We start from the raw sequence: 26536 nt of genomic DNA on the forward strand, positions 1-26536 counted from the left end.
GTACAGAATTCATGAAAGAGAAGTTCGTCTCTGCTTTTTACAGAGGATGAACCCTTAAAGCTACTGATGTCATAGGGAAATAAATGGTAGTAGAACTTCTTGCAAGAGATCTTATTAGGAAGACAGGCACACTTCTCTCATCCCCAAAACTTTAACTTCTTAAAAAGGATAGAATCCCTGGAAAAGAGTAAAGAAAGTTTAGCAATAACCTGGCCTCCTTGTTAAGCCTGGATCTTTGGATTTTTTCTGAATGATAAATCACTGTTCCTTTGTTTCACTCGAGGCACATTCATTGTAACCAGAATTTACTCCGACACTTAAGATTTTAGCTATCCTAGATGTAATATTCAAATGCCGCTACCTATGTAAATACACTGTTTCAGTTATCTGTCCTTGCATAACCTCCCATCCCATTACACAGTGATGTAAAGCAACATTGGTTTTTTATTTCTCACGATTCTGTGGGTTGACCAGGTGGTTCTTCTGCTTCCCATGGTGCTGGCCGGAGTGTGGGAAGGGTTTGAAAATCGAGTTAGTTGCACAGTCACGTCTGACTCTCTGATCCCGTGGACTGTAGCCCACCAGGCTCCTCTGTCTGTGGAATTCTCCAGGCAAGAATACTGGAGTGGGTTGCCCTTTCCTTCTCCAGGGGATCTTCCCAACCCAGGGATCAAACCTGGGTCTCCTTCATTGCAGGCAGTTTCCAAGAGGGAGCATTCCAAATGCTAAAGGCTGAAGTTGCGGGTTTTTGGCCCAGCCTCGGCAGTTACAGAGTGTCACAGCTGCCACCCTGCTGCTGGTCAGAAATCACAGGGCCAACCATGGTTTAAGGGAAATGAGCTGCATCTCTCAAATGGAAGAGTGGCAAAAATTTGTGGCCATCTTCAATCTGCCACATACATTTTGCCTCAGTCTATATCTTTAGGAAGATTTAGATCATCTTCCTAAAGTTTTAGTTTTATCATAATATTCAGTACCCTTTATTTTGTACAAGGTTAAAGTCTAACTTCTTAAGCCTTAATTCAAGAGTCTCTTCAGTTTAGGCCTTAGCATGCATTTATAATTTTATTCACTACTATTTCCTCAGCCTGAATGCCCCACTTAGTCTTGATTCAATATCCTGCTTAAGTTGTTCTTGTCACCGAAAATATTCTTTTTAACTCTTTAGTCCATACATGGCCCTACTATTCCTTCAGTGTTCAGCATGGGTTCTTTATCCTCTGTCGGTTTTTTCCTGCACTAGACTAGCTCACAGTATTCTTTGTTTTCTGCACTCGTATAGCACTTAGCTAAAAAAAACGAGTCATTTTCAAAATGATAAAAGATCCTGTAATAACATTTATCGTTTCCTTTCCATGTCTTATCTAACCTGTAAACAAATGCCATTTAACTCTGTGATGTCTTTCTTGATTAGTCAAGTTTGAACAAATCCTTCCATCTTCTGTGTTGTCCTAAACTTGTGGTTTCTATAATGCATACAACTATAAAATACTACCTTATACTGTAAATATGTTTGAAATGTTTTATTCAAAGGGAGGGTCATCATATCTTCCACATTCTTGTATCCCATGCATATTTTTTCACACAGTTAAGTATGCAAAAAAACCATTCTTGTCTGAAGGAAAAGAAACATGGGTAGAGATGAGTCAACTAGCATTTTTTTTTTAATGTGTTTATAAGGCAGTAACCCTGGATTTAATCTTTTAAAGTGTTAGGTACTTGAAATGTTTTTGAATTTTACAATAGTTATTTATATTCAGCATTAATATTATTTCCATGAGCAATGTGACTTTTTCTTTAATTCAAAATAGATGGACAAGAAGAGAAGAAGCTGATTTTTACAGAGTTGTATCTACATTTGGAGTGGTATTTGATCCTGACAGAGGCCAGTTTGATTGGACAAAATTTAGGGCTATGGCTCGGCTACATAAGAAAACTGACGATAGCTTAGAGAAATATCTGTATGCATTCATGTCAATGTGTCGGAGGGTTTGTCGTCTTCCTTCCAAAGAAGGTATGTATAAAAATTTTTTTTCCTTTGTTTCAATCAAAGAAACAGAATTAAAATTCAGAAATTCCCAGCTTTTTAATACAGTTTCATGTAATTCAACATTTTACCAGTTTTTCTGAATTGTAAGTAAATTCTGCTTAACAGTCCTTTATTCCTTAATTCTACTATTGAAATGAGAGCTAAAGAGAATACAGGTACACATTTAATTTTGAGAAAATAGTCAGTGTTTTTATTTAGAACTAGATTTATGATTGTCGAGGGTGGGAAAATAAAGGATAGCTTTTGGTAAATAGACCTAACCTATATTTTTAGTCTGTCTGATAGGATCTGTGCTGGAGGGCTTATTTAGCACAAATGATTTTGCAAGAAATGAGGCCTCCATTCAAAAGACATTTTAGTAGGAAAATCCACCCAGGGCCTTCAGAAAACAAAACCAAAACAAGAGCAGTTAATCAGAGCTGCTGATTCTCAGCCAATTTAATTGATTTTGAATCCCAGGTGGGGAGTTTTCATAGATCCCTCATGTTTCCTCCCGTAATGTTAAAATCTTATATCACTAATCATCTTGCTGCTGCTGCTGCTAAGTCACTTCAGTCATGTCCAACTCTGTGCAACCCCATAGACGGCAGCCCACCAGGCTCTGCCTTCCCTGGGATTCTCCAGGCAAGAACGCTGGAGTGGGTTGCCATTTCCTTCTCCAATACATGAAAGTAAAAAGTGAAACTGAAGTCTTAGTCGAGTCCAACTCTTGGTGACCCCATGGACTGCAGCCCACCAGGCTCCTCTGTCCATGGGATTTTCCAGACAAGAGTACCAGAGTGGGTTGCCATCGCCTTCTCTGAAATTATTAGCCCAGGAAACTAACATTAGCACAATACCATTAACTAAACACCTTTTCAAGTCTTACCTGTTTTTCTACTAATGTCCTTTTTTGTTCCAAGAGCCCACGTTGTATTCCATTGTTGTTTTCCCTTCACCTCCTGCAGTCTGTAACAGTTCCTTAGTTTGGGTTTGTTTGTTTGTTTCGTCTTTAATGACCCTGATACCTTTGATCAATTTTGCCAAAAACCCTTCAATTTGGATTTGTCTTGTGTTTTCACATGATTGTGTTGAGGTTATGCCCTTTTTTTTTGCAAGAGTGGCTTAGAATTGATGTTGTGTCTTTCTCAGAACGTAACATCAAGGGGCTCATGATGTCAGTGTGTCTTTTTACTGATGATGTAGCCCTTGATTCTTTGTTAAGCTTAGGTAGTTTCTGCTGCGTTTCTCCAGAGTAAAATTATGTTCTCCCCTATCTTAAGAAGATACTTTGAGGCCACACAAATCCTATTCTCCTCAAACTTTCACCCACTGATTTTAGTAACCATCAGTAGATCTTGTCTGCAGCAGTTTTTAACTGTGCAGTTCTACTGCAAGGAAAAACTGTTCCTTCTCCCCAGTCTACTCAATTATTTATTCATATTCATATTTATTCAAATGTGTGTTTATTTTTTATTCTGTAGGTTATAATCCAGTACTGTCAGTGTTAATTCTGGTGTTCATATTGTTCTAAATCTGGCCATTAGTAGCTCTTCAGGTAGTCTCTACATTATTCCAACAAACCTCTATCTTTTTTTGAGTATTTTCCAGCTGCCAGTGTTTCTGCTGATAAAGATATGACCCCACCAAAAAGAAGAGTGTGGTCTGATGTTGAAATGGAACTGTCTCAGACTAGTAGTCATACACCATTTGACAATTGTTCCTATGTTTATCTCAAATTTTAAGAAAGACTTTGGTGTCCCTGTGAGTCCACTGTAATACTCTGAGTTACCTCAGTGCACTTAAAGATATACGGACTTAAGTTTGCGTATGGGATGTTATTTTAACGTTTAATTTGTATTTATAAGTGAGTTTGAGTGCTTTTCTCTTTGATTAAAACGGAGTAGTGTGACATTAGCTCATAGAAAATTTCTTAAAAGTTCATCCTAGTTCTATTAACACACTTCCAAAGTAATCTTAATGTTTTATTTAACTTTCTATAGATCCAGTGTTACGTGTTACATGGTTATTAATACTTCTTTCTAAAACTTACATTTCTCCTCATTTAAAACTGTTAAAATGAAATTCTGAAACTATACAAGATATTGAATAGACGTATATTTTAGAAGTTGCATTATTTGTTTTAAACCTATAATGAAATACTTTTTAGGGTAATATGTTTGTTCTTGTCTCAATATAGAATTGGTGGATCCAAGTATTTTTATCCAGCCAATCACAGAAGAACGTGCTTCTCGGACTTTATATCGCATTGAACTTCTAAGGAAAGTAAGGGAACAGGCCCTCCGACATCCACAATTGTTTGAGCGCTTGAAGCTTTGCCATCCAAATCCAGACTTACCAGTCTGGTGGGAATGTGGCTCTCATGATAGGGACTTGCTCATCGGAGCTGCTAAACACGGGGTGAGCCGAACAGACTATCATATTCTTCGGGACCCTGAACTCTCATTTATGGCCGCTCAGAGGAACTACAGTCAAAGTAAGATGGCTCATTCAAGGACTTCTACCCCACTTTTACAGCAATATCAAGTAGCACTTTCTGCTTCTCCTCTTACCTCTCTACCTAGGCTCCTAGATCCTAAAGCTGTTATTCTAGAGGATGTGAAAGTTAAAAGTGAAAACCTTAAAGAGGAGCCTCAGTCTTCTGAAGAAGAGTCTATGTCTTCTGAGGAAACCAGGACACTAATAAAGTCTGAGCCTGTAAGTCCAAAGAATGGTGTTTTACCACAGGCTACTGGAGACCAGAAATCTGGTGGAAAAGGTGAAACAGACAGACGCATGGTTGCAGCCAGAACAGAGCCTCTAACTCCAAACCCGGCTTCTAAGAAACAGCGAGTCCACAAGAGAGGATCAGAGTCTAGTTCTGATTCTGACTCTGATTCTGAGAGATCATCCTGTTCTTCCAGATCATCTTCTTCCTCGTCTTCCTCCTCTTCGTGTTCCCACTCTCGATCAGGCTCTAGCTCTTCTTCTTCCTCCTCTTGTTCTTCAGCATCATCTTCATCCTCATCCTCATCTTCCTCTTCCTCATCCTCCTCCTCATCTTCATCAGAAGAAAGTGACAGTGAAGAAGAGGAAGTCCAAAAGCGAGGTATATGCATAAAGTGCTTCTGCTATTTTAAGACATTTCATATGCAAATGAGAAGTGATTCAGATTGTTTAAGCATGCTTAAAATTGTTAGTTTAAATTTTACGTGTACAGATTTTCTTAAAGAAGGACTGCTGAAAATGCAACTAGATTACTGGTTCATACTGTGTATTCAGTATTCACATTGCAGAATGTGTTAGTCAAACAGAGGATTAGAGACTTGGCACAGTAATTTTATTTCTTTGTGATTGCCTTAAATTTAGTATTGTATTTTTCCTAAAACAAGTTTATCAGTGAGCAAATAAAGATAATAATTTTATAATAGACACCAGTCCGACTAACAAGACCCTACTTGGCCCTACTCAGAAAGGTCTAGCGGAGGAACTCCAGCCTGTCCATAGAGTAGTGGTAGGCGGTCCTCCTCTGTGGGCGTCCTTGTTGCAGTCTAACAGCTCAGGTGTAAGGAAATGTGAGTGAGTGTGAGTGCGTTAGTCGCTCAGCCGTGTCCAACTCTTTGCTACCCCATGGACTGGGGCCCACCAGGCTCCTCCATCCATGAGATTTTCCAGGCAAGGATACTGGAGTGGGTGGCCATTCCCTTTCCCAGGGGATCTTCCCAACCCAGGGATCAAACCCGGGTCTTGCAGGTAGACTCTACCGTCTGAGCCACTAGGGAAGACTAAAGAATGAGTCAACATCAAATGGGCACAGGAGCCATAATAGCAAGCATCTCCTGTAACAACTCCACAAGCATGACTTTCTGGGTTTTCACACAGGACATGCCCAATTACAAGAGTTCCCTCCTGAAAGAATGACACCCTCCCCAGCAAATATTTGTGCCCTCCCAGTCCAGATTGATCAACTCCTGAGTTTACCAATCACGAGTGTATGTGTTTTCAGGGAAACAGACCTAGAGAGTTACCACAGGTCAAATCTTCTTGCAGAAAGGGATGTTTGGTTAACCCTATTCCTTCAAACTCCATCATGCCACTTATTTGGCTTTTGCTATAATTTAAAAAATAATGAGTACTTTATTGTATTCTAGGTGATTTTTTTTTTTTTTTACTTCTAAACTTTTCATTTTCAAATCCTAATTATATAGAATTTGAGAAGTATATGCAAAATTGTGTTACACAGTCTTTAAAATAATTATAATTGGTCATAATTATTCTTAGCAGAAGGTACCCCTCACATGAAAGCCTATGATGAAGAAAGTGTCGCATCACTGAGCACTACCCAGGATGAGACCCAGGATAGTTTCCAGATGAACAACGGGACCGCAGAGTCTGCTTACATCCTACAGGGTGGATACATGCTGGCAGCGTCATATTGGCCAAAGGTAAGTAAATCATTTCTTGCTGATATAGTTCATTTTTTAAAATATTTTTCTGTCTCTCTTTAACGGTAGATATTCTTATTATGTAGGAAAATAGAGTCACTATCATGTGTGGGATGACCATTTGGTGTTAGCATTAAAAGTAACAACTATTACTGTCCACTGTTACTCCGTTAGATCTATGTCCTTAAATGTATATGATTATCAACCTTAGAATATTCAGAAGAAAAGATAATGAATGCTTATGTTCACATACAATTCAGATGCTTCTTTATGAAATAAGTGCTTTTAAGTGGGTCTTCTTTAAGAAAATTTATGAACCAGTTGTGACCTAGAAAAATGTTCGGTTAAGTACATGTACATATAGTGGTAGAAGCTCAGACTGGGTTAAGACAGTTCTTCCTTCCTCCAGTATATGACTGGATTAGTAGAAGAGTACTTAACTTTAGAAATGAGAGAGAAGAGAACTCTCTACTCTTCTGTATACTCCTGAGTTTGACTTTTTTATGAGGACCCTGTATTACTCTTACAAAAACAAAAGAACAGCAAAATATCTTTCTACTTTTTAACTTCACCAATGGAAATTTATACAGAATTGTAATATGTATGTGAGAAAATGTATGCATACCAAGTACACACAAGTTGTACCAGGGATAAATCCATCAAAGCTGTGATCCCCAAAGGTCTGACTCAATTACTGAAATTACCCTTTGATGTTCATGCTGTTGTAGGATCGTGTGATGATCAACCGGCTGGACAGTATTTGTCAAACAGTCCTGAAGGGGAAGTGGCCTTCAGCTAGAAGAAGTTACGATGCCAACGCAGTGGCTTCTTTCTATACCACAAAGCTGCTGGACAGCTCTGGTGCAGCCACAGAATATAGCGAGCCCAGCGCGCCCCCTCCTGCAGGTGCCGCAGTCAAAGAAGAACATGACCAGTCAACACAGATGTCAAAGGTGAAGAAGCATGTACGAGAAAAGGAGTTTACAGTGAAAATCAAAGACGTATGTTTATTTTTATTGCCCTAGGACCTGATTGCGATTGCGGTGTGCAGCATGCTTTTCCTGCAAATGGCTGCCTGCTCTTACTCTTACTTCCTTCACATACTTGTTTTCTGGTATTTGGATTGTTTTTTTCTTTTTGATATCCAGGTTATTAAACTTGAATATTCTACTAGAGGGATCATCATTAAATATGTTTCTCTACCTATACTTCTGAAAATAGTCCTTCTGCTGATCAAGATGCTTTCTTAAACAGTCTGACAATTTCTTATTGTTTAGTTCTTTTATATAATATTCGAATGGTATGTCAGTGCACTTTCTGTTTTAAATATTTAGCATGCCTTGTTATCAGTAACATTTCATTGTTCAGTATGATTTTTGAAGCTGAATTGATGCCTAAAACATGGGTAATATCTCTTAAAATGTCATGTGAATAATGTACACAGAAGATATATGTCAATCGCTGAAAGGGTTATAATGTACTAGTCACATGAAACATTTGGTTTTGCTCAGAAAAGTGTATGTAATACCTAGATTTTTTTTTTCACTTAAAGATAGAAATTTTAATATTCATTATAGAAATTGATTAAATGTTTTTCTCTAGTTGATGTATGAACAAGAAGAGAACATGACTGATTTTTCAGGGTTTTTACCTCACTTTTTCTAAGTAAAAAATTTCTCTTATATACTGCAATGATTTTAATCATTTCTTTCTTGATAATGGCATCTGTTTAACAGGAAGGTGGTTTGAAGTTGACATTTCAGAAGCAAGGGCTCACTCAGAGAAGGCCACTGGACAGTGAAGACTGTGCTCCTGGGCAGCAGCAGTACCTCACTCGACTTCGGGATCTTCAAGGTGCGTCAGAGAGCAGCCTCGCCAGTTTCCCAAAATCCCTACCACTATCAGGTGAATATGCTAGTAATCATTGCCTCAGCATGAAATAGTCCATTCTTCCTAAATCCTTCCTAAGTCCTCACTTACTCACAGAATACTTGCAAGAACATCGTTTCTACTTTAAACAGCCCCTTTATCATAAGAAAGCTCTAGAATATCACTAAATTTCTTCTTTGGAAGCAAATTCTGCCCACAATTGGGTCTTCTCAATGATTGTATTTTTGTCTTTAAAGGCATCACAGAAATAACCTAGTCAAATGTCTGCATGATAATCTTAACATTTTGAAAACAATGATAATATCTCCCCTTGAGACTATGTTTTGTTCTAATTTTTTGGCATTGTGACTCAGTAATTATTAAATACTGAATTAGTGCAATGTTTTCTGTACTCCAAAGGCACTGAGGAATCCATCCGTGAGATTTTGTTTTATTTCTGTTGATCTGGTTGTATTTTAGTTTGTCTGTGTCCCTCTTAAAGTGTGCTATCAACAATTGAGAATTTTAGTTAAGAGTAGTTGAGTCTTAAAATGTATGGACCACAACATACTGATCATAAAAAAATGTATCTTTTCAGTTAAAAGCAGATGAATGACTGGAATTTCCTTTGTACCTCTGTATACATAAAGTTAAGGACTCTATTTCGGTTGCCATCCACTACTTGAAAACATTTCAGAACTCCTGTGCTTGTGCACAGTGTGTGACTTTCCTAAAATTTGGGAAAATAATGCTATATTATAGATGTTAAATGATTCCTGTTTCCAGTAGCTACTATTCAGTTCAGTTCAGTTCAGTCGCTCAGTCATGTCTGACTCTTTGCGACCCCATGAATCTCAGCAAGCCAGGCCTCCCTGTCCATCACCAACTCCCGGAGTTCACTCAGACTCACGTCCATCAAGTCGGTGATACCATCCAGCCATCTCATCCTCTGTTGTCCCCTTCTCCCCCTGCCCCCAATCCCTCCCAGCATCAGAGTCTTTTCCAATGAGTCGACTCTTCGCATGAGGTGGCCAAAGTACTGGAGTTTCAGCTTTAGCATCATTCCTTCCAAAGAAATCCCAGGACTGATCTCCCTTAGAATGGACTGGTTGGATCTCCTTGCAGTCCAAGGGACTCTCAAGAGTCTTCTCCAACACCACAGTTCAAAAGCTCAGCTTTCTTCACAGTCCAACTCTCACATCCATACATGACCACAGGAAAAACCATAGCCTTGACTAGACGGACCTTTGTTGGCAAAGTAATGGCTCTGCTTTTCAATATGCTGTCTAGGTTGGTCATAACTTTTCTTCCAAGGAGTAAGTGTCTTTTAAAAATTGCATGGCTGCAGTCACCATCTGCAGTGATTTGCAAGCCCAAAAAATAAAGTCTGAGACTGTTTCTGTTTCCCCATCTATTTCTCATGAAGTGATTGGACCAGATGCCATGATCTTCGTTTTCTGAATGTTGAGCTTTAAGCCAACTTTTTCACTTTCCTCTTTCACTTTCATCAAGAGGCTTTTTAGTTCTTCTTCGCTTTCTACCATAAGGGTGGTGTCATCTGCATATCTGAGGTTATTGATATTTCTCCCGGCAATCTTGATTCCAGCTTGTGCTTCTTCTAGCCCAGCGTTTCTAATGATATACTCTGCATATAAGTTAAACAAGCAGGGTGACAATACACAGCCTTGACATTCTCCTTTTCCTATTTGGAACCAGTCTGTTCCATGTCCAGTTCTAACTGTTGCTTCCTGACCTGCATACAGATTTCTCAAGAGGCAGGTCAGGTGGTCTTTCAGAATTTTCCACAGTTTATTGTGATCCACACAGTCAAAGGCTTTGGCATAGTCAATAAAGCAGAAATAGATGTTTTTCTGGAACTCTCTTGCTTTTTCAATGATCCAGCGGATGTTACCACTATGATGATCCAGCTACTATTACCACTTTCTAACTGTAAATTATAATTAAATAATGAATTAGAGTCACCAGAATTTTGTCTCATAGTTTCATTAACCATTCACTGTAATTCTCTAATTACTAGACTTTCAGACAAGTATGAATGAGCCATAGTTCTCTTGCTGAAGTATAAATCCCCCAAATTGTGCTTTACAACGGTAGTGTTGCTATTATTTCTTTTTTCCATGAGAAAATGGGAAGAGGTGGGGAAGATAAGTTCTGGGATTTTTTTGCCCAACATAAGTGTGTTTAATAATACTGCTGCTTGTACCTTGATAATTCCAGAACTATAGAGTGGGATTGATACTTCTGTCATCTGAACATTTTATTACTATTGCAGCTGAAGACTTTCAAAGACTACAGCCTTTGCCTATAAGTAATTCTTTGGTAAATAATACTGTTTTAATAGTGTTAATAGTAATTATAATGCTAACTTGCACCTATACAAAATATTAAAAAGCCAAAACATTAAAACTAGATAAAATTATTTAAGAATTATATCTCATTCATCTTGATAATTCCAAATGTGAAATCTTTCTTTTGGCCATGCAACACGGTATGAAGGATCTTAGTTCCCCAACCAGGGATTGAACCTGTGCCCCTCCATTGGGAGCACAAAGTTTTAATCTAAACTAGACTACCAAGGAAATCCCCTTGAATGTGAAATCTAGCTCTGTCTTCTTACAGGACTCTTAGGAAATCTGTTAACATTTTTGAGCCTTTTCTTGTTTGTGAAGTGAGGGGTTGGGGTCAGAGGAAAGGTAGCATTGTTTGGTAGATTAAATAATATATGTGACGTGACTGGAATGGAACTTGGCACATAATTAGATGCTAAACAGATGTTAAAATTAGATTTTAGATTGGATATTGAACAAGTGCTATTGTAATTCTTCATATTAAGCCCTTTTTATGTTTATATGAGTATGCCTCTGAATTTTATCTAAAAGCTTTGAATGAAGAGATATTGTATAACGTAAATTAATTAATGAAAGAAAGTAAAAATAGCATAAATTATAAGTCTTTAGTTTATTCCAGAAACCACCTGGAATAGTAATCAAAAGATGGTAGAACTAAACAGCCTGGAGTTGAATTCTGTCATTTACCAACTGTTGTGACATTGGGCTTGCAACGTAACATTTCTGATCACATTTATAAAATTGGCTTAATACCTCTCTGTTTTGTTTGTTCTGTTTTTGGTAATTTAAGAAGACATTTGTAACACTTAGTCTAGTTTATGACAACACCTAGTAGGCACTCAATAGAAAGTGATATTTATTTTAAATTTTAATATTATTATAATTACATCTTAAAAAAGACAACACAGGCTTTATGAAATAGAGTAAGTTAAATTTTCCATTTTGGATTCTAGCCCAAAATAAATCAGTCATGTTTGTAAAAAGCACTCTCAAGAAGAAATTAAGGTAGCTGGGTTTTTTGTTGTTTTTAAAAAAGAAAGAAAGGGAAGTGTCTTTCATGAGTACACAGGACTTGCTCAAGAAATTCCCCTCAGATGATTGAAAATGTATTTCTTGCTACAAGCCGAACCATTATAAGCAAACATCACATTCTTAATAATATTTTCTCTCATAAGAGTATTCTAGATGATGTAGTCTTTAAGGACGGGAACTGTGTCTTATCTTTGAACCATCCTAGTGCTTTGTACGTAGCTGTTTTTTTTTTTTTTATTTTTAATTTTATTTTATTTTTAAACTTTACATAACTGTATTAGTTTTGCTAAATATCAAAATGAATCCGCCACAGGTATACATGTGTTCCGCATCCTGAACCCTCCTCCCTCCTCCCTCCCCATTCCATCCCTCTGGGTCGTCCCAGTGCACCAGCCCCAAGCATCCAGTATCGTGCATCGAACCTGGACTGGCAACTCATTTCATACATGATATTTTATATGTTTCAATGCCATTCTCCCAAATCTTCCCACCCTCTCCCTCTCCCACAGAGTCCATAAGACTGTTCTATACATCAGTGTCTCTTTTGCTGTCTCGTACACAGGGTTATTGTTACCATCTTTCTAAATTCCATATATATGCGTTAGTATACTGTATTGGTGTTTTTCTTTCTGGCTTACTTCACTCTGTATAATAGGCTCCAGTTTCATCCACCTCATTAGAACTGATTCAAATGTATTCTTTTTAATGGCTGAATAATACTCCATTGTGTATATGTACCACAGCTTTCTTATCCATTCATCTGCTGATGGACATCTAGGTTGCTTCCATGTCCTGGCTGTTATAAACAGTGCTGCGATGAACATTGGGGTACTCGTGTCTCTTTCCCTTCTGGTTTCCTCAGTGTGTATGCCCAGCAGTGGGATTGCTGGATCATAAGGCAGGTCTATTTCCAGTTTTTTAAGAAATCTCCACACTGTTCTCCATAGTGGCTGTACTAGTTTGCATTCCCACCAACAGTGTAAGAGGGTTCCCTTTTCTCCACACCCTCTCCAGCATTTATTACTTGTAGACTTTTGGATCGCAGCCATTCTGACTGGTGTGAAATGGTACCTCATAGTGGTTTTGATTTGCATTTCTCTGATAATGAGTGATGTTGAGCATCTTTTCATGTGTTTGTTAGCCATCTGTATGTCTTCTTTGGAGAAATGTCTATTTAGTTCTTTGGCCCATTTTTTTGATTGGGTCATTTATTTTTCTGGAGTTGAGCTGTAGGAGTTGCTTGTATATTCTCGAGATTAGTTGTTTGTCAGTTGCTTCATTTGCTATTATCTTCTCCCATTCTGAAGGCTGTCTTTTCACCTTGCTAATAGTTTCCTTTGATGTGCAGAAGCTTTTAAGGTTAATTAGGTCCCATTTGTTTATTTTTGCTTTGATTTCCAATATTCTGGGAGGTGGGTCATAGAGGATCCTGCTGTGATGTATGTCAGAGAGTGTTTTGCCTATGTTCTCCTCTAGGAGTTTTATAGTTTCTGGTCTTACGTTTAGATCTTTAATCCATTTTGAGTTTATTTTTGTGTATGGTGTTAGAAAGTGTTCTAGTTTCATTCTTTTACAAGTGGTTGACCAGAGTTCCCAGCACCACTTGTTAAAGAGATTGTCTTTAATCCATTGTATATTCTTGCCTCTTTTGTCAAAGATTAGGTGTCCATATGTGTGTGGATTTATCTCTGGGCTTTCTGTTTTGTTCCATTGATCTATATTTCTGTCTTTGTGCCAGTACCATACTGTCTTGATAACTGTGGCTTTGTAGTAGAGCCTGAAGTCAGGTAGGTTGATTCCTCCAGTTCCATTCTTCTTTCTCAAGATCGCTTTGGCTATTCGAGGTTTTTTGTTTTTCCATACAAATTGTGAAATTATTTGTTCTAGCTCTGTGAAGAATGCTGTTGGTAGCTTGATAGGGATTGCATTGAATCTATAGATTGCTTTGGGTAGTATACTCATTTTCACTATATTGATTCTTCCAATCCATGAACATGGTATATTTCTCCATCTGTTAGTGTCCTCTTTGATTTCTTTCACCAGTGTTTTATAGTTTTCTATATATAGGTCTTTAGATTCTTTAGGTAGATATATTCCTAAGTATTTTATTCTTTCCGTTGCAATGGTGAATGGAATTGTTTCCTTAATTTCTCTTTCTGTTTTCTCATTATTAGTGTATAGGAATGCAAGGGATTTCTGTGTGTTGATTTTATATCCTGCAACTTTACTATAGTCATTGATTAGTTCTAGTAATTTTCTGGTGGAGTCTTTAGGGTTTTCTATGTAGAGGATCATGTCATCTGCAAACAGTGAGAGCTTTACTTCTTCTTTTCCAATTTGGATTCCTTTTATTTCTTTTTCTGTTCTGACTGCTGTGGCCAAAACTTCCAAAACTATGTTGAATAGTAATGGTGAAAGTGGGCACCCTTGTCTTGTTCCTGACTTTAGAGGAAATGCTTTCAATTTAAAATATGTATCTATTGGGAAAAAATGAATGCATGGAACTGTTTGATTCATACCTCTTAGAAACTTTTTTTTATTGAGTGCCTACTGAAATAAGGAGTGTTTAACTGGCAAGAAACACTGGTGATCTTAGGGAAAATACCTTAAATAGTCTGGTCAGGGGCAGACTTCGTGAATTTGAGGAGTGAAGTTTGTTTTGAAAAAGAGGAGCATGACAGATACCAACATTTCAAAAGTTTTGAAGGCTATGAAAAAGCCAAAATAAGTTTATTTTTTGTTTGTTTTGAGCCATGATTTTAAGTTGATACAAATCTAATGTAGATTAAGATATTTCGACACCAAAAAAGCAAAGATAAATGGTAAAGCAAACTTATACTTAATAGATAAAGTAGGAATTAATGGATTCAAAAAAGGTGGAAAGGTTTGCCTTGTACATTTGAAAGGCATGCTTCTTCTCTGAAAGGGTGTGAAAGAGAAGATATGTGGATATCCAAGGGAAAATTTTGAGGAGACATGTTAAAACTTGAAAGAGGCCTGGATTGCAGTTCTCCTGCTTTTTAAATGAGAAGTATTTTTAGTTTAAAAAAATAAAGTATGTTTTTTTTTAATTAAACATTTTTTTTTATTTTGATCATAAGTCTCATTACAAGCATTCATTATTTTATTCTATTTTATTGAAGTATAGCTTACTTGTATTAATTTCTGCTATACAACAAAGTGAGTCACTTAAACATATCTATATCTATCTATCTATCTATACACACACACACACACACACACACACACACATTGTTTTCCATTATGGTTTATCACAGGATATTTAACATAGTCCCCTGTGCTATACAGTAGGACTTACTGTTCATCCATCCTGTATATGAGAGTTGGCATCTGTTTATCCCAAACTCCCAGTCCATCCTCCTAAAAGTGCTTACTTTTAATTTAAGAACTAGATTTTTATCACTTTTTTGCATTTTTAATTTATTAGGTACTCCCATTCAATCAACCCTTGGTGCCAATGGAGTTTTATTAGACAACCAGCCTGTAGTCAAAAAAAGGCGGGGAAGGAGGAAGAATGTAGAAGGTGTTGACATCCTCTTTTTTAACAGAAATAAACCACCTAATCATGTAAGTAAAGTAATGCTTAAAAGCTACTGATTCTTGACTCCAAAATTCATCCCAGTAAAGATACATATTGCTGCTTTGTGAATTTTTTGTGAATAATAAAAATAACTGGAAAATTAGGAGTATACTGTATAGTTTTAGATTGTATCTCAGTAGAGTCCAGCACTGGCCAAGATTCATGAGAATTTTAAATTTGAAAGACTTAGAAGAAATTTTAAACAATTTTTGTTTCTCTTCAAAAAGAACTGCTTCATTGGACCAAAATCAGAATGCTAAAGCGTGGAAATAAAATTTTCATTTGGTGTTTTTCTACAGGTTACGTTAGGCTTAACCACCTCACAGATTTCTACAGGGATAAATCCAGCATTATCCTATACTCAACCTCAAGGAATTCCTGATACAGAAACTCCTGTTCCAGTTATTAACCTTAAAGATGGGACAAGACTTGCAGGCGATGATGCACCGAAGAGAAAGGATTTGGAAAAGTGGCTTAAGGAGCACCCAGGTTATGTGGAAGATTTAGGAGCTTTTATTCCTGTAGGTGATACCTTATAAATCTTAGTATATTTTATGTCTATGATTCATTACATCTATAATGATGAAGCATAAATCCTCACCAACTTATGTTAAATATGTGTTCTGCCCAAGATTTAGGAAAGATGAGCAGCAAAAACTAATGACCATCTTTCCTATGATATAATATCATTTTCCATTTTTCATTCTGTATTCAATGTGTTTAATAAAAGTCACCTGTCATATACAGAGTACTATCATAGACCCAGTGACAGTTGTAAAGGTATAAAACCTCCAATCCTTTCCCTCAAGGAGTTTATTTTAAAATAATAAAAATGATCATAGTAAACACTTATTGAGACTTAACTCTGTACCTGGCTTTATACTTAGCACTTACATACATTATCTCATTTAACACTCCCAAACTTTATCAGAATGGCCTTGTTATAACTTTATAGATAAAGAAATGGAAACTGAAATTTTAAATAAATAGTGCAAAGCCACACAGCTAATAAGTCTTAAATCCACTGTCCAAACCTCTGCTCTTAAGGTCTTATAAGAATACAAGTACATAGACTATATTAGTCAAGATGAGAATAGGTCTATTCATTTGCATTTTCCTTATCCTCTAAAATACTTCCTACTCACTATCTTATGGGCATATGGCTTTCTTATAGAAATGTATTATTTTGGTTTGCAGTGCTTTACTATCAGATGTTTATGTACCAGATTTTGTGTCAGTCTCCCTTGTTGTTTCTATATATTTTATAAGGTAAAAGAATAGTCGCATATCCCCTGTATGCCAGTTAGTAGTCTTACTCTATCTGCCTCCATTATGAAGATTAATTGGATAACCCAGTAATGTTGTTCCCTGCCCTGTGAGCTGCTTAAGGATTGTGTCCTATGCACCTTGTAGCCCCAGGATTTAGCACCTAATTTCTGATACAGAGAATGGTATCTAGTTCCCTGTAAATATTTACTGAGTCAGTGATTTGTAAATGAAAATCTTTTGAAAATGAAAGAATACCATTTAAAGGTAAAGTGATTGTTATTAACAGAAAAAAATTTAATTGCCTTATTTTTTCATGCAAAAGAACCACAAAAGCTCCAGTCCCTAGAATGTGACTGTACTTGTAATGTGTGTGTGTGTGTGTGTGTGTGTGTGTGTGTGTGTGTAGTGTCTTACATTGCTGTTATTATCACCAAGAGGTAACATGGTAGTCTAATACCGAGAACCTCAGTCTTGGCTTTCATATCCCTAGTTTTTTCAGAAAATGCCACTAATTCTCAAACTTCCACTTAATTCTTTTTATTAAAAAAAAAAAGCCAAATAAAGCTCTTATAAGGAACAGGTTTTCAGTAAGATGAGCAATAATAAAACGAGTATGGCAATTCTGAAGATAATGAGAATCATTAGTTTAACCCTGTAACTTCTTAACATGTTAGAAAATAACATTCATTTATTTAGTCAGTTTTTATTGAGCAACTGCTATGTGCTAGTTACTGTTGTAAGGTATTTAGGATAAAAAACAGTGAACAGTATAAAGTCCTTGCCCTTTTGGCAGTTATGCGCTCGTCTTTGAAGATTCTCAGACCTTTCTCTTACTACTGCAGAGGAATCTTTATTACTCTTTTTAACTTAGAGCCGTTCATCATTTTCACTGCAAATAACCCTTTTATCACAATGTTTTATATAATGTTATAAAACAATTTTAAGACATTGCTATAAGCCACATTTGTTTAAGTAGAGAATACAACATAATGTTGGCATGATTTCCCAAGGGCACTTGATGTTAATGGTTTCTTGGCTCTCACACGCTACTGTGGTATGTCTACAGCAAAAGGATTGTAACGTGGTGTATGTACTGTACATTCAATATATAACATAAATAGTTTTCCCTTGAACAACACAGGAGTTAAGAGATGCTGACGCATGCCACCCTCCACAGCCAAAAATTCAAATATAATGTTACAATTAGCCTTCCATGTCCTCAGTTACACATCCTTGGATTCAATCAACAATGGATTGCGTAGTCACTGGAAAAAAAACATCCATGTATAAGTGGACCTATACAGTCGAAACCCATGTTGTTTAAGGGTCAACTATATTACTATATCTTATATATACCATATATCTTCAATTTTACATGGTTAAATTACTTGGATCAGCTTATTTGTGCCATTTGCATAGTTAAAGATTTTGCAGCTATTTCTTTGTCTATATATTTTAGCGAATGCAACTCCATGAGGGGAGACCCAAACAAAAAAGGCATCGCTGCAGAAACCCCAATAAATTAGATGTTAATAGCCTCACTGGAGAAGAACGTGTTCAGCTGATTAACAGAAGAAATGCCAGAAAGGTACTTGCATATTTGTTGTTAATTTTTCATACTGATGCACTATGTAAGAGATCTCTAGAACACTGTTTCATTATGCAGTATTTTCTAACAGACCGTGTTGGGTTAAATCTAGAAGATTTGAGGGGAAAGACACGGACTACAATTTTATGCAGTCTAATTTCAAATCCCACACCTTTGGCTAAGCTGTCGAAGGAAGTAAGTTACTTTCTATATCTGTACCTTTGCAGTGGCACTGAACCAGGGCACTGTATCTAAAGCAGTAGTTCTCAAAAGGGGGTAACTTTGTCCTCCAAGCGACATTTAGCAATCAGGGGACGTTTTTGATAGTCTTAGCTCTAGATGAAGGAGGTGGGTGTTGGGGAGGTGGCGAGCTGCTAGCCGGATGCTGTTGGCCTTGGCGGGTGAAGGCCCAGAACGCTGCCACACCTCCTGTAGTGCACAGGACAGCCCCCACGACACCAACCAAAATGGTCTGTGGTGCAGAGGTTGAGAAACTCGGCTGAAAGGGAACACTATTCTCATCATAGCCATTACAGATTTATATATATTTATCATGTATTGATAATTCCATCATTAGGCCTTAAAGTGTCTTCTTCTATCAAAATTGGCATATTACACAATTTTCTGATACATGGAAATTAAATGTTTTAAATCAAATGTCTTAAGGCAAAGATAAAACATCTTATCTTAGAGACAAATGGTACCCCTGTGCTTATCTTCTTGCTTTACTGATTGATGAATGGTGAGAGCTAGGTTTTTCCAGGTTTTTCTTATTTCTGAATAAAATGTGGCTCAACATTTGTTTCCCCAAATTGTTTCTGTTTTATGTATGTATTGGTATATGTCTCTCTTACCTCACAAAGTAAATGATAGAACAGTTGAGGCACCCTTTTGTAAGTTTATAGCTTTGACACTTTTATTGTTTTTTATTCTGATGAGCAAGCAGCACAATAAGTAAAAAAAAAAAAAAGAAAGAAAGAAAGAAATGGCCTTCAAAGTAAGAACATCAAGTTTCCCATTGAATTCCTTCACTCACAAATTAAATTACCCTACATAGATCCCTAGTTAATTCCCTACTTCTGTTTGCTCTCTGTTGAATGACCTCACTGCTAGTATAAAAATACATGAAATCATTTTAATTTCTCAGAAGTATTGAAATTGGAAGAATACCATTTTTAAAATAACAATTATATTAATATTATTCTATGTACTAACTCATTAAAATTAATACTAATTTTCCCCAAAGTTTATTCAGCTTTTGTTAGTAGATTAAGATGATGTCAGATGTATTAGGGGAAGAACAAGATGACATTTTAGTTGCATTTTACTTAAATTTTGTGCTTATACAGATTGTGTTGCAAATCTTTGCACTTCATCTTATAACAAAAATTAACCTTTCTAGATATGAATAAATTTGTCTTAGCCAGTTCTAAGGAAATGGAACTATTTTGAAGTTTTTACTTGGTTTAATATTAAACATCCTAAATTTTATTTTTAATTGTAGTAGCCTGGTAAAGGACCTCTTAATTTCCCTTGGTTTGTAGATTTCTTTATTGTTCTGAGTTTCTTGAGTACAGGCTTTAAACCATACAGAGGGCCTCTAGTTTAAACTGGAGTTTAATGAAGGAGATAATAAAAAGGAGATAGCAACAAAATTGAGAGGCTAAGTAAAAACTATAGAAAATAATTAGATAAGAATATAGATATTATAACTGGCCACATTAAACCCTGTCTGTATCCTAACAAGATATAGTACATATTCATTCAGAAAGCTGTGGGAAAAGGAATTATTCAAGAAGTGTCCTTAGACTCCAAAGGAACATTAAATTGGTAGGTCGAAATCATTTAAATATTTAAAGGGATATGTTTATTTTTATACTTTCAGGGTTCAGTTCAGTTCAGTCGCTCAGTCATGTCCGACTCTTTGTGACCCCATGGACTACAGCACGTCAGACTTCCCTGTCCATCACCAACTCCTGGAGCTTACTCAAACTCATGTCCATTGAGTCGGTGATGCCCTCCAACCATCTCATCCTCTGTCGTCCCCTTCTCCTTCTGCCTTAAATCTTTCCCAGCATCAGGGTCTTTTCAAATGAGTCAGCTCTTCACATCAGGTAGCCAAAATATTGCAGCTTCAGCTTCAGCATCAGTCCTTCAATGAACATTCTGGACTGATTTCCTTTAGGATGAACTGGTTGGACCTCCTTGCAGTCCAAAGGACTCTTAAGAGTCTTCTCCAACACCACAGTTCAAAAACATCAATTCTTTGGTGCTCAGCTTTCTTTATAGTTCAACTCTCACATCCATACATAACTACTGGAAAAACCATAGCTTTGACTAGGCAGACTTTTGTTGGCAAAGCAATGTCTCTGCTTTTTAATATACTGTCTTATGTTGGTCATAGCTTTTCTTCCAAGGAGCAAGCATCTTAATTTCATGGCTGCAGTCACCATCTGCAGTGATTTTGGACCCCAAAAAATAGTTGGACTGTCACTGTTTCCCCATCTTTTTGCCATGAAGTGTTGGGACCTGATGCCATGATCTTAGTTTTCTGAATATTGAGTTTTAAGCCAACTTTTTCACTCTCCTCTTTCATCAAGAGGCTCTTTAGTTCTTTTTCACTTTCTGCCATAAGGGTGGTGTCATCTGCCTATCTGGGGTTATTGATATTTCTCCTAGTAATCTTGATTCCAGCTTGTGCTTCATCCAGCCTGGCATTTCAGCCTGGCATCCAGCCTGACCAAAAAACAAAGCTCCAGTGATGCCTACAAATACAACTTTTATGGTATCAGTTTGCATAAAAGATAAATGCATTGGTTTTTGAGACCTGAGTTTAAAAGCTGATCCTGACACTTAGTAGTTAGCTTTAGGCAGCTTGTATAACTTCTCTGAGGCTTAATTCCTTCATTTGAAAAATAGAAATAATCCATTCTCAAATGGATATAGTGAGAACTAAAATAAATTATGTACTTAAAGTCCTTAGCATAATACTTGGCAATATAATAATAACAACTTATATTTATTATGTGCCAGACCCTGAAGCTACTTAGCAGCAGCAGCAGACCCTTTGCTGAGGTGCTTGAATTATCTCATTTTCATAAAACCGTATGAGGGAGGTATTATTGTTATCTCCATTCTGCAAATCAGAAAGCTGAGGCTCAAAGAGATTTACTGATTTGCCCGAGTTCATGTAGGTCGTAAGTCTGATGACTCCAAAGGATATACTCTTAACTAGGCTACACTGCCTACCCAGCATAGTACTTCACAGTACATGGTAGTTATTTTACTGTCCAAAGAATATACATGAAACATCTAAAATTTATGTTAGCATGTTCATGTAGTATATTGATAGTTCTTATGGGTTGTGGTAGTCCTTTTTACTATAATAAAGATTGTCAGGGTGGTTCAAAGAATACATGTGTTTTAAAGAAATAAACTCTGTATAGCATAGATTAAAAGAAAGAAATGTCTTCACATTTAATATGCTTTTAAGTGTCTAAAAATCTGTTTTTTATTTATAGGTTGGAGGTGCATTTGCTCCCCCTTTGAAAGATTTGTGTCGGTTCCTGAAAGAAAATGCAGAATATGGAGTAGCTCCTGAATGGGGAGATGTTGTTAAGCAGTCTGTGAGTATTTCATGAACACTAATTTAGACATCATTTAATTATATCTTAGATTTTAAGTTAAGAATTAACAAAATATTTCATAAATATGTGATGATATTTTTTAGTTCAGTTTTTATCTTGCAGAGTATGTGGCAAACTTCTCAGATACTTGTTGAATTAGAATGCAGAATCAGTGTATACTAACTGGTGTCATATTTCTGTTTTACCTTTTTTTATTGTGGCTACTAGAAAATTTTAAGTTACATATGTTGTTTACATTGTTTCTATTGGACAGTGCCGATCTAGAGGTTCTAAACTCCTAAAATTTAGGAATTTTGGGTTGTTTGTTGGGGGGGAGGGTTGTTTTGTTTTGTTGTTACTTCTAGGAGTTTTGAACCCCAGAAAATCTTGGGGGAATTTCAAGAAAGTACCATAGGTTGTTCTCCACTCAGGACTTGGTGCTTCCCAGTCTGCAGGTGCTACTACTGTTCTGAGCCAAGTGATTTTTTTCCCTATTGAGTATCTTTTCCATCTTGGCTCTATCTCTATTATTCCCAAAGTGATAGTCAGAAGAGTCAGAAGCAGCTCATTTTAATCATTACTTACTTCTCTCCTTTCCATACTGTTCTTGCAGATTAAAAGAATGGCATTTCTTTAGTCTTCTGGTGATGTGAACAGTGTAAGGGCATGGCAGTAATAACATTTTTTGGATCTTCCGGTTTCCAGAACTATTTTACAAACCTATGCCTCACAGTTATAAAAGAGAACCAGAAGCTCTCTTAAAATAAAATGAGAAGTGGAAGAACTGTTTCAAGCCCTACTTAAAAATAAGATAAAATTGGGTTACCTCTTTCATAATTGGTTATTTTGTATCAATGCAGAATAAGCTTATGAATAATTTCATGTTTTTAATGGCTTATTTGTATCATTTGTTAATAGCTATTGATTTTATTTTAAAATGGTTATTGTTGATTTTTTTGTTGTTGTTAGGGATTTCTTCCAGAAAGTATGTATGAACGTATTCTCACTGGTCCCGTGGTAAGAGAGGAAGTAAGCAGGCGAGGGAGACGACCTAAAAGTGGAATTGCGAAGGCCACGGCGGCGGCGGCGGCTGCAACTGCCACCAGTATTTCAGGCAATCCTTTGTTAGCCAATGGATTACTGCCAGGCGTGGACCTCACAACTCTTCAGGCCTTACAACAAAACCTACAAAACTTGCAATCACTGCAAGTGACTGCAGGGCTGATGGGAATGCCTGCTGGCCTTTCTTCTGGAGGAGAAGCTAAAAATGTGGCCGCCATGTTCCCCATGCTGCTGTCGGGAATGACTGGGTTGCCAAATCTGTTGGGCATGGGAGGGCTCCTGACAAAGCCGACAGAATCCGGAACAGAAGAAAAAAAGGGAAATGACCCTAAGGAGGTGGAAGGGAAGAAAGAAAGGACAGAGAGCCAAAACCCCGAGAACGGCGGTGAAAACTCTGTGTCAGGTTCTCCTGCATCCTCTACTGCTGCATTAAGTACAGCTGCAGCTGCCAGCCCGTTAGCTCTGAACCCACTGTTACTATCTAATATTCTTTATCCAGGGATGCTTCTCACTCCAGGCCTTAATCTTCATATTCCAACTTTGTCTCAGTCCAACACTTTTGATGTACAGAAAAACAAAAACAGTGACTTAGGCTCATCTAAGTCTGTGGAAGTAAAGGAAGAAGATTCCAGAGTTAGAGATCAGGAAGACAAAGGGGGAACTGAACCGAGTCCTCTTCACGAAAACAGCACAGATGAGGGTTCAGAGAAAGCCGATGCTTCATCTGGATCTGATAGTACATCATCGTCATCCGAGGATTCAGATTCTAGTAATGAAGACTGATTCCCAGACTGCACTTAAATTATGAACTGATTTTGGATTTTTTTTTCCCCTTTAATTATTGTAAATACGCCAGTGTTGAGTGCATCAATAACTTACTGACCGAACATTTCAGTTATTTGTTTAGAAGTGCAAACTGCTTTCAGAGACGTTTTGCATGTAATATTTCTTAAAATTCATAAGTTTCTGAACTCGTATGTACTATCAAATACATAAAGGTGTAAAATTACAACAAAAGGCATTATAATTTTGTTGGGGGTTAATTTTATGAAAATTATGCTCAATAAGAGTTGTATATTTAATATATTTGCAGTGAACACAGAATACTTTATGCATATTACTGATTTAATTTGAATATAGTTTTACAGCCTCCTTGACACCTATAATTTACAGATCAAAACTCAGCAATAATTTGGGCAGCTAATGAATGTCATGAAAGCTGTAGAGTCTACATCACCATCCATTGCTTTAACTACATGAAAATGCTCTAGTGTTGTGATGCACTGCTGATATTTCCAATTCAGGTACAAGTGTGTTTTAAAGAAGAAATAAGTTTCCCAATCGGCCAATTTAACTGGCTACCTGTTACCTCAGCTGAGTTAGTTTAGGAAGTTTACATTCGTTTCTAATTCTATACTTGTTTTCAGGGGTTTTTTAAACACATCCTATATATCATGTTAATCGGGCAAGAAATATGACTTGCTTTTTGCTGAGCTTAACTCTAAAATCAGTAAAATTAAGTCATAAAATAATCCTGTGTCATGTGACTTTGACACCCTCTAGACACATTTAGTTTTAACTTTTCAAAGTTTGGCCTCCTATTAGAAATAATTATGTCTCAGATGAGTAATGTCTGTTTCCAGGGTTCAGAAAAGGTAAATCATGAAATACCACTGAAAAGAACTTTTCAACACAGCATACTTCATGTAAAAGAAATTGTTTGTTTGCTTTATTTGTGTAGATTTCTATTTGTGTTTTATGTCATGGAAATATTCCAAAATTAACAAATAATAGGGTAAAGTAATATGCAGATAGTCTAAATTCATTTTGCGTTTCTAGGTATAAGCAGACTAAATGTTGGCCCAGAATCAGTGTTGGGTTATCAGTTTATATTAAATATACTGAGTTGCCCATTTTGAAAATGCACTTTTAATAATCTCAAAAAATATATACATAATTCCTGTAAACCACAAAAAAAGGAAGCCGAAGGTTTCTGATCAATTTCTTAGAACCCTTTACCACGTAAAATTTGTCTGATATTTGATTTGTGATACAGTTTCTCCTGCTAAAGCTGCTATTATTCTGACAAGGTAGAGGTCCAGGTTCACCTTCATATACATTGAAAACAGAGCTGAATTGGTTATATAATATCATTTACATCCTAAGGAGAGATAAGCATTGTTCTGGTACTTAAATAAATAAGTCAGTGACAAACTTTGCTAGGGGAAAAACTACCCCACTTCTCTCCCACAGAAAAATTAACTTTCAGTTCGTTTTGATACAACTCTATTGCTTTGTCAGGAATTAAGCAATTATATTAGATTTTCCAAGACCTTTACCAGTAAATTATGTTTCTGTATGTAAAATAATCCCTTATTAGAGAGACAGTGTTACATGTATTTACAAAATTATATCAGTTCCATTGGGATTGTATTGATTTTTGTATTTTCCCAAAATAGTACTTTGAATTGATAGTCCTTTATGCAATGTCTTAGCAATAGTCACTATAATGCCCTTCCAGGAGAAGTGGGTAGTAATTCTTCATCATGAAAATGATATATTACATATTTAGTATCTTCCCTTTGCAGTATTGCACTTTTGTTTGACTAGAATACACCTATGAGATAGCCAAAGTTTTCAAACACAATTAACTTAGGTTGCCGGTGGAGTATTTCAGCACCATCCATGTTTCCCTTCTCTCCCTCTAGTCCTACCCACATGATCTTCATTCCTTTCTGTCTCCAGTTTAAAAGGGAAATAAAAAACCCTAGATCTTGTCAGTAAAATCTAATTTATATCAAATTTATGAGATAAAGTATTTTCCTAATTAGATCAAATGAATTTGGTTAACATCTTAGTGATTCTCTTTCTATGTAATAAAGGCAGTTGCAGTTTTCAAAGCATTAAGGCTAATGTTAACTTTAAACATTCTCTTGGGATTCAAGATACTTCTATCTAGTACTGATTGGGGAAAAGTTGTCCAGCTATCAGCTTAAAAAAAAAAAACATGCAAACATGGTTGTGTAAAGTTAAGGGTTATAAGAAAAAAAGAAATCAGTAGAATTACATAATACTAAAGTTGCAGTTGAAAGGATATCCAAGTATGTGTTGGTAGTTACTAAAAGAATTATAGCTGTTATTGCCTTGTATTTATAGCCCTGTTTCAGGTTTCATGATTCAAGTCTTAGTCCAATTTTTCTTTTGGACATTTGCAATATTTACCAGTTGTGTTTTGTGTAGTCTGAATTTGCTTTCTGTAGTTAAGCAAACGTCTTAAAAAGTCATTTGTAATTTATTAAATTACTTTCTATGATGTTCTATAGAGCAAATGGAAGTTTAATTATTTTTTATTAAACATATTCTTTGACTACCCATGATGTCAGCCTCTGTACATGACAATACTTTTATTATTTTATATGTAGTTTATTCCAGTTATGAAAGAAACATTAGTCATAAGTCTTTAAAAGGAAAGTGAACATTGGAAGAATTTTTAAGAGACAGAAGCAGGCTATAATTATACCCACAATGTTATTATTTCCTTAAGTTCTGTTCTCCCAGACCTTTAAAAATCCAGAAAGGCTCAGAGATACAGCTAACCTCTTAAAGAAATCCATTTTGGAAATCAGTAATTGTTTTTCCCTTGCTC

The 26536-nt window shown here is 36.4% G+C and overlaps 1 protein-coding gene across 13 annotated transcripts in view; it reads left to right on the forward strand.

Annotated features, from left to right (window-relative positions):
- Positions 1-26262, forward strand: part of CHD9 (chromodomain helicase DNA binding protein 9) — a 229178-nt gene extending 202916 nt beyond the window's left edge. For 7 of the 13 annotated variants that reach the window (XM_055552539.1, XM_055552537.1, XM_055552538.1 and 4 more), the window contains 10 exons: positions 1812-2014; positions 4230-5138; positions 6311-6474; positions 7203-7475; positions 8211-8379; positions 15193-15332; positions 15645-15866; positions 18074-18202; positions 21724-21828; positions 22798-26262. In XM_055552539.1, coding sequence (XP_055408514.1) covers positions 1812-2014; positions 4230-5138; positions 6311-6474; positions 7203-7475; positions 8211-8379; positions 15193-15332; positions 15645-15866; positions 18074-18202; positions 21724-21828; positions 22798-23673 — 3190 coding nt within the window. In that variant the 3' untranslated portion in view covers positions 23674-26262. The remainder of the gene's footprint in view (positions 1-1811; positions 2015-4229; positions 5139-6310; positions 6475-7202; positions 7476-8210; positions 8380-15192; positions 15333-15644; positions 15867-18073; positions 18203-21723; positions 21829-22797) is intronic. The other 6 variants (XM_055552542.1, XM_055552547.1, XM_055552544.1 and 3 more) reach the window with 5 other exon arrangements.
- Positions 26263-26536: the final 274 nt, after the last annotated feature.

This window comes from Bubalus kerabau, chromosome 17 (assembly GCF_029407905.1).
Source record: "Bubalus kerabau isolate K-KA32 ecotype Philippines breed swamp buffalo chromosome 17, PCC_UOA_SB_1v2, whole genome shotgun sequence".
NCBI lineage: Eukaryota > Metazoa > Chordata > Mammalia > Artiodactyla > Bovidae > Bubalus > Bubalus kerabau.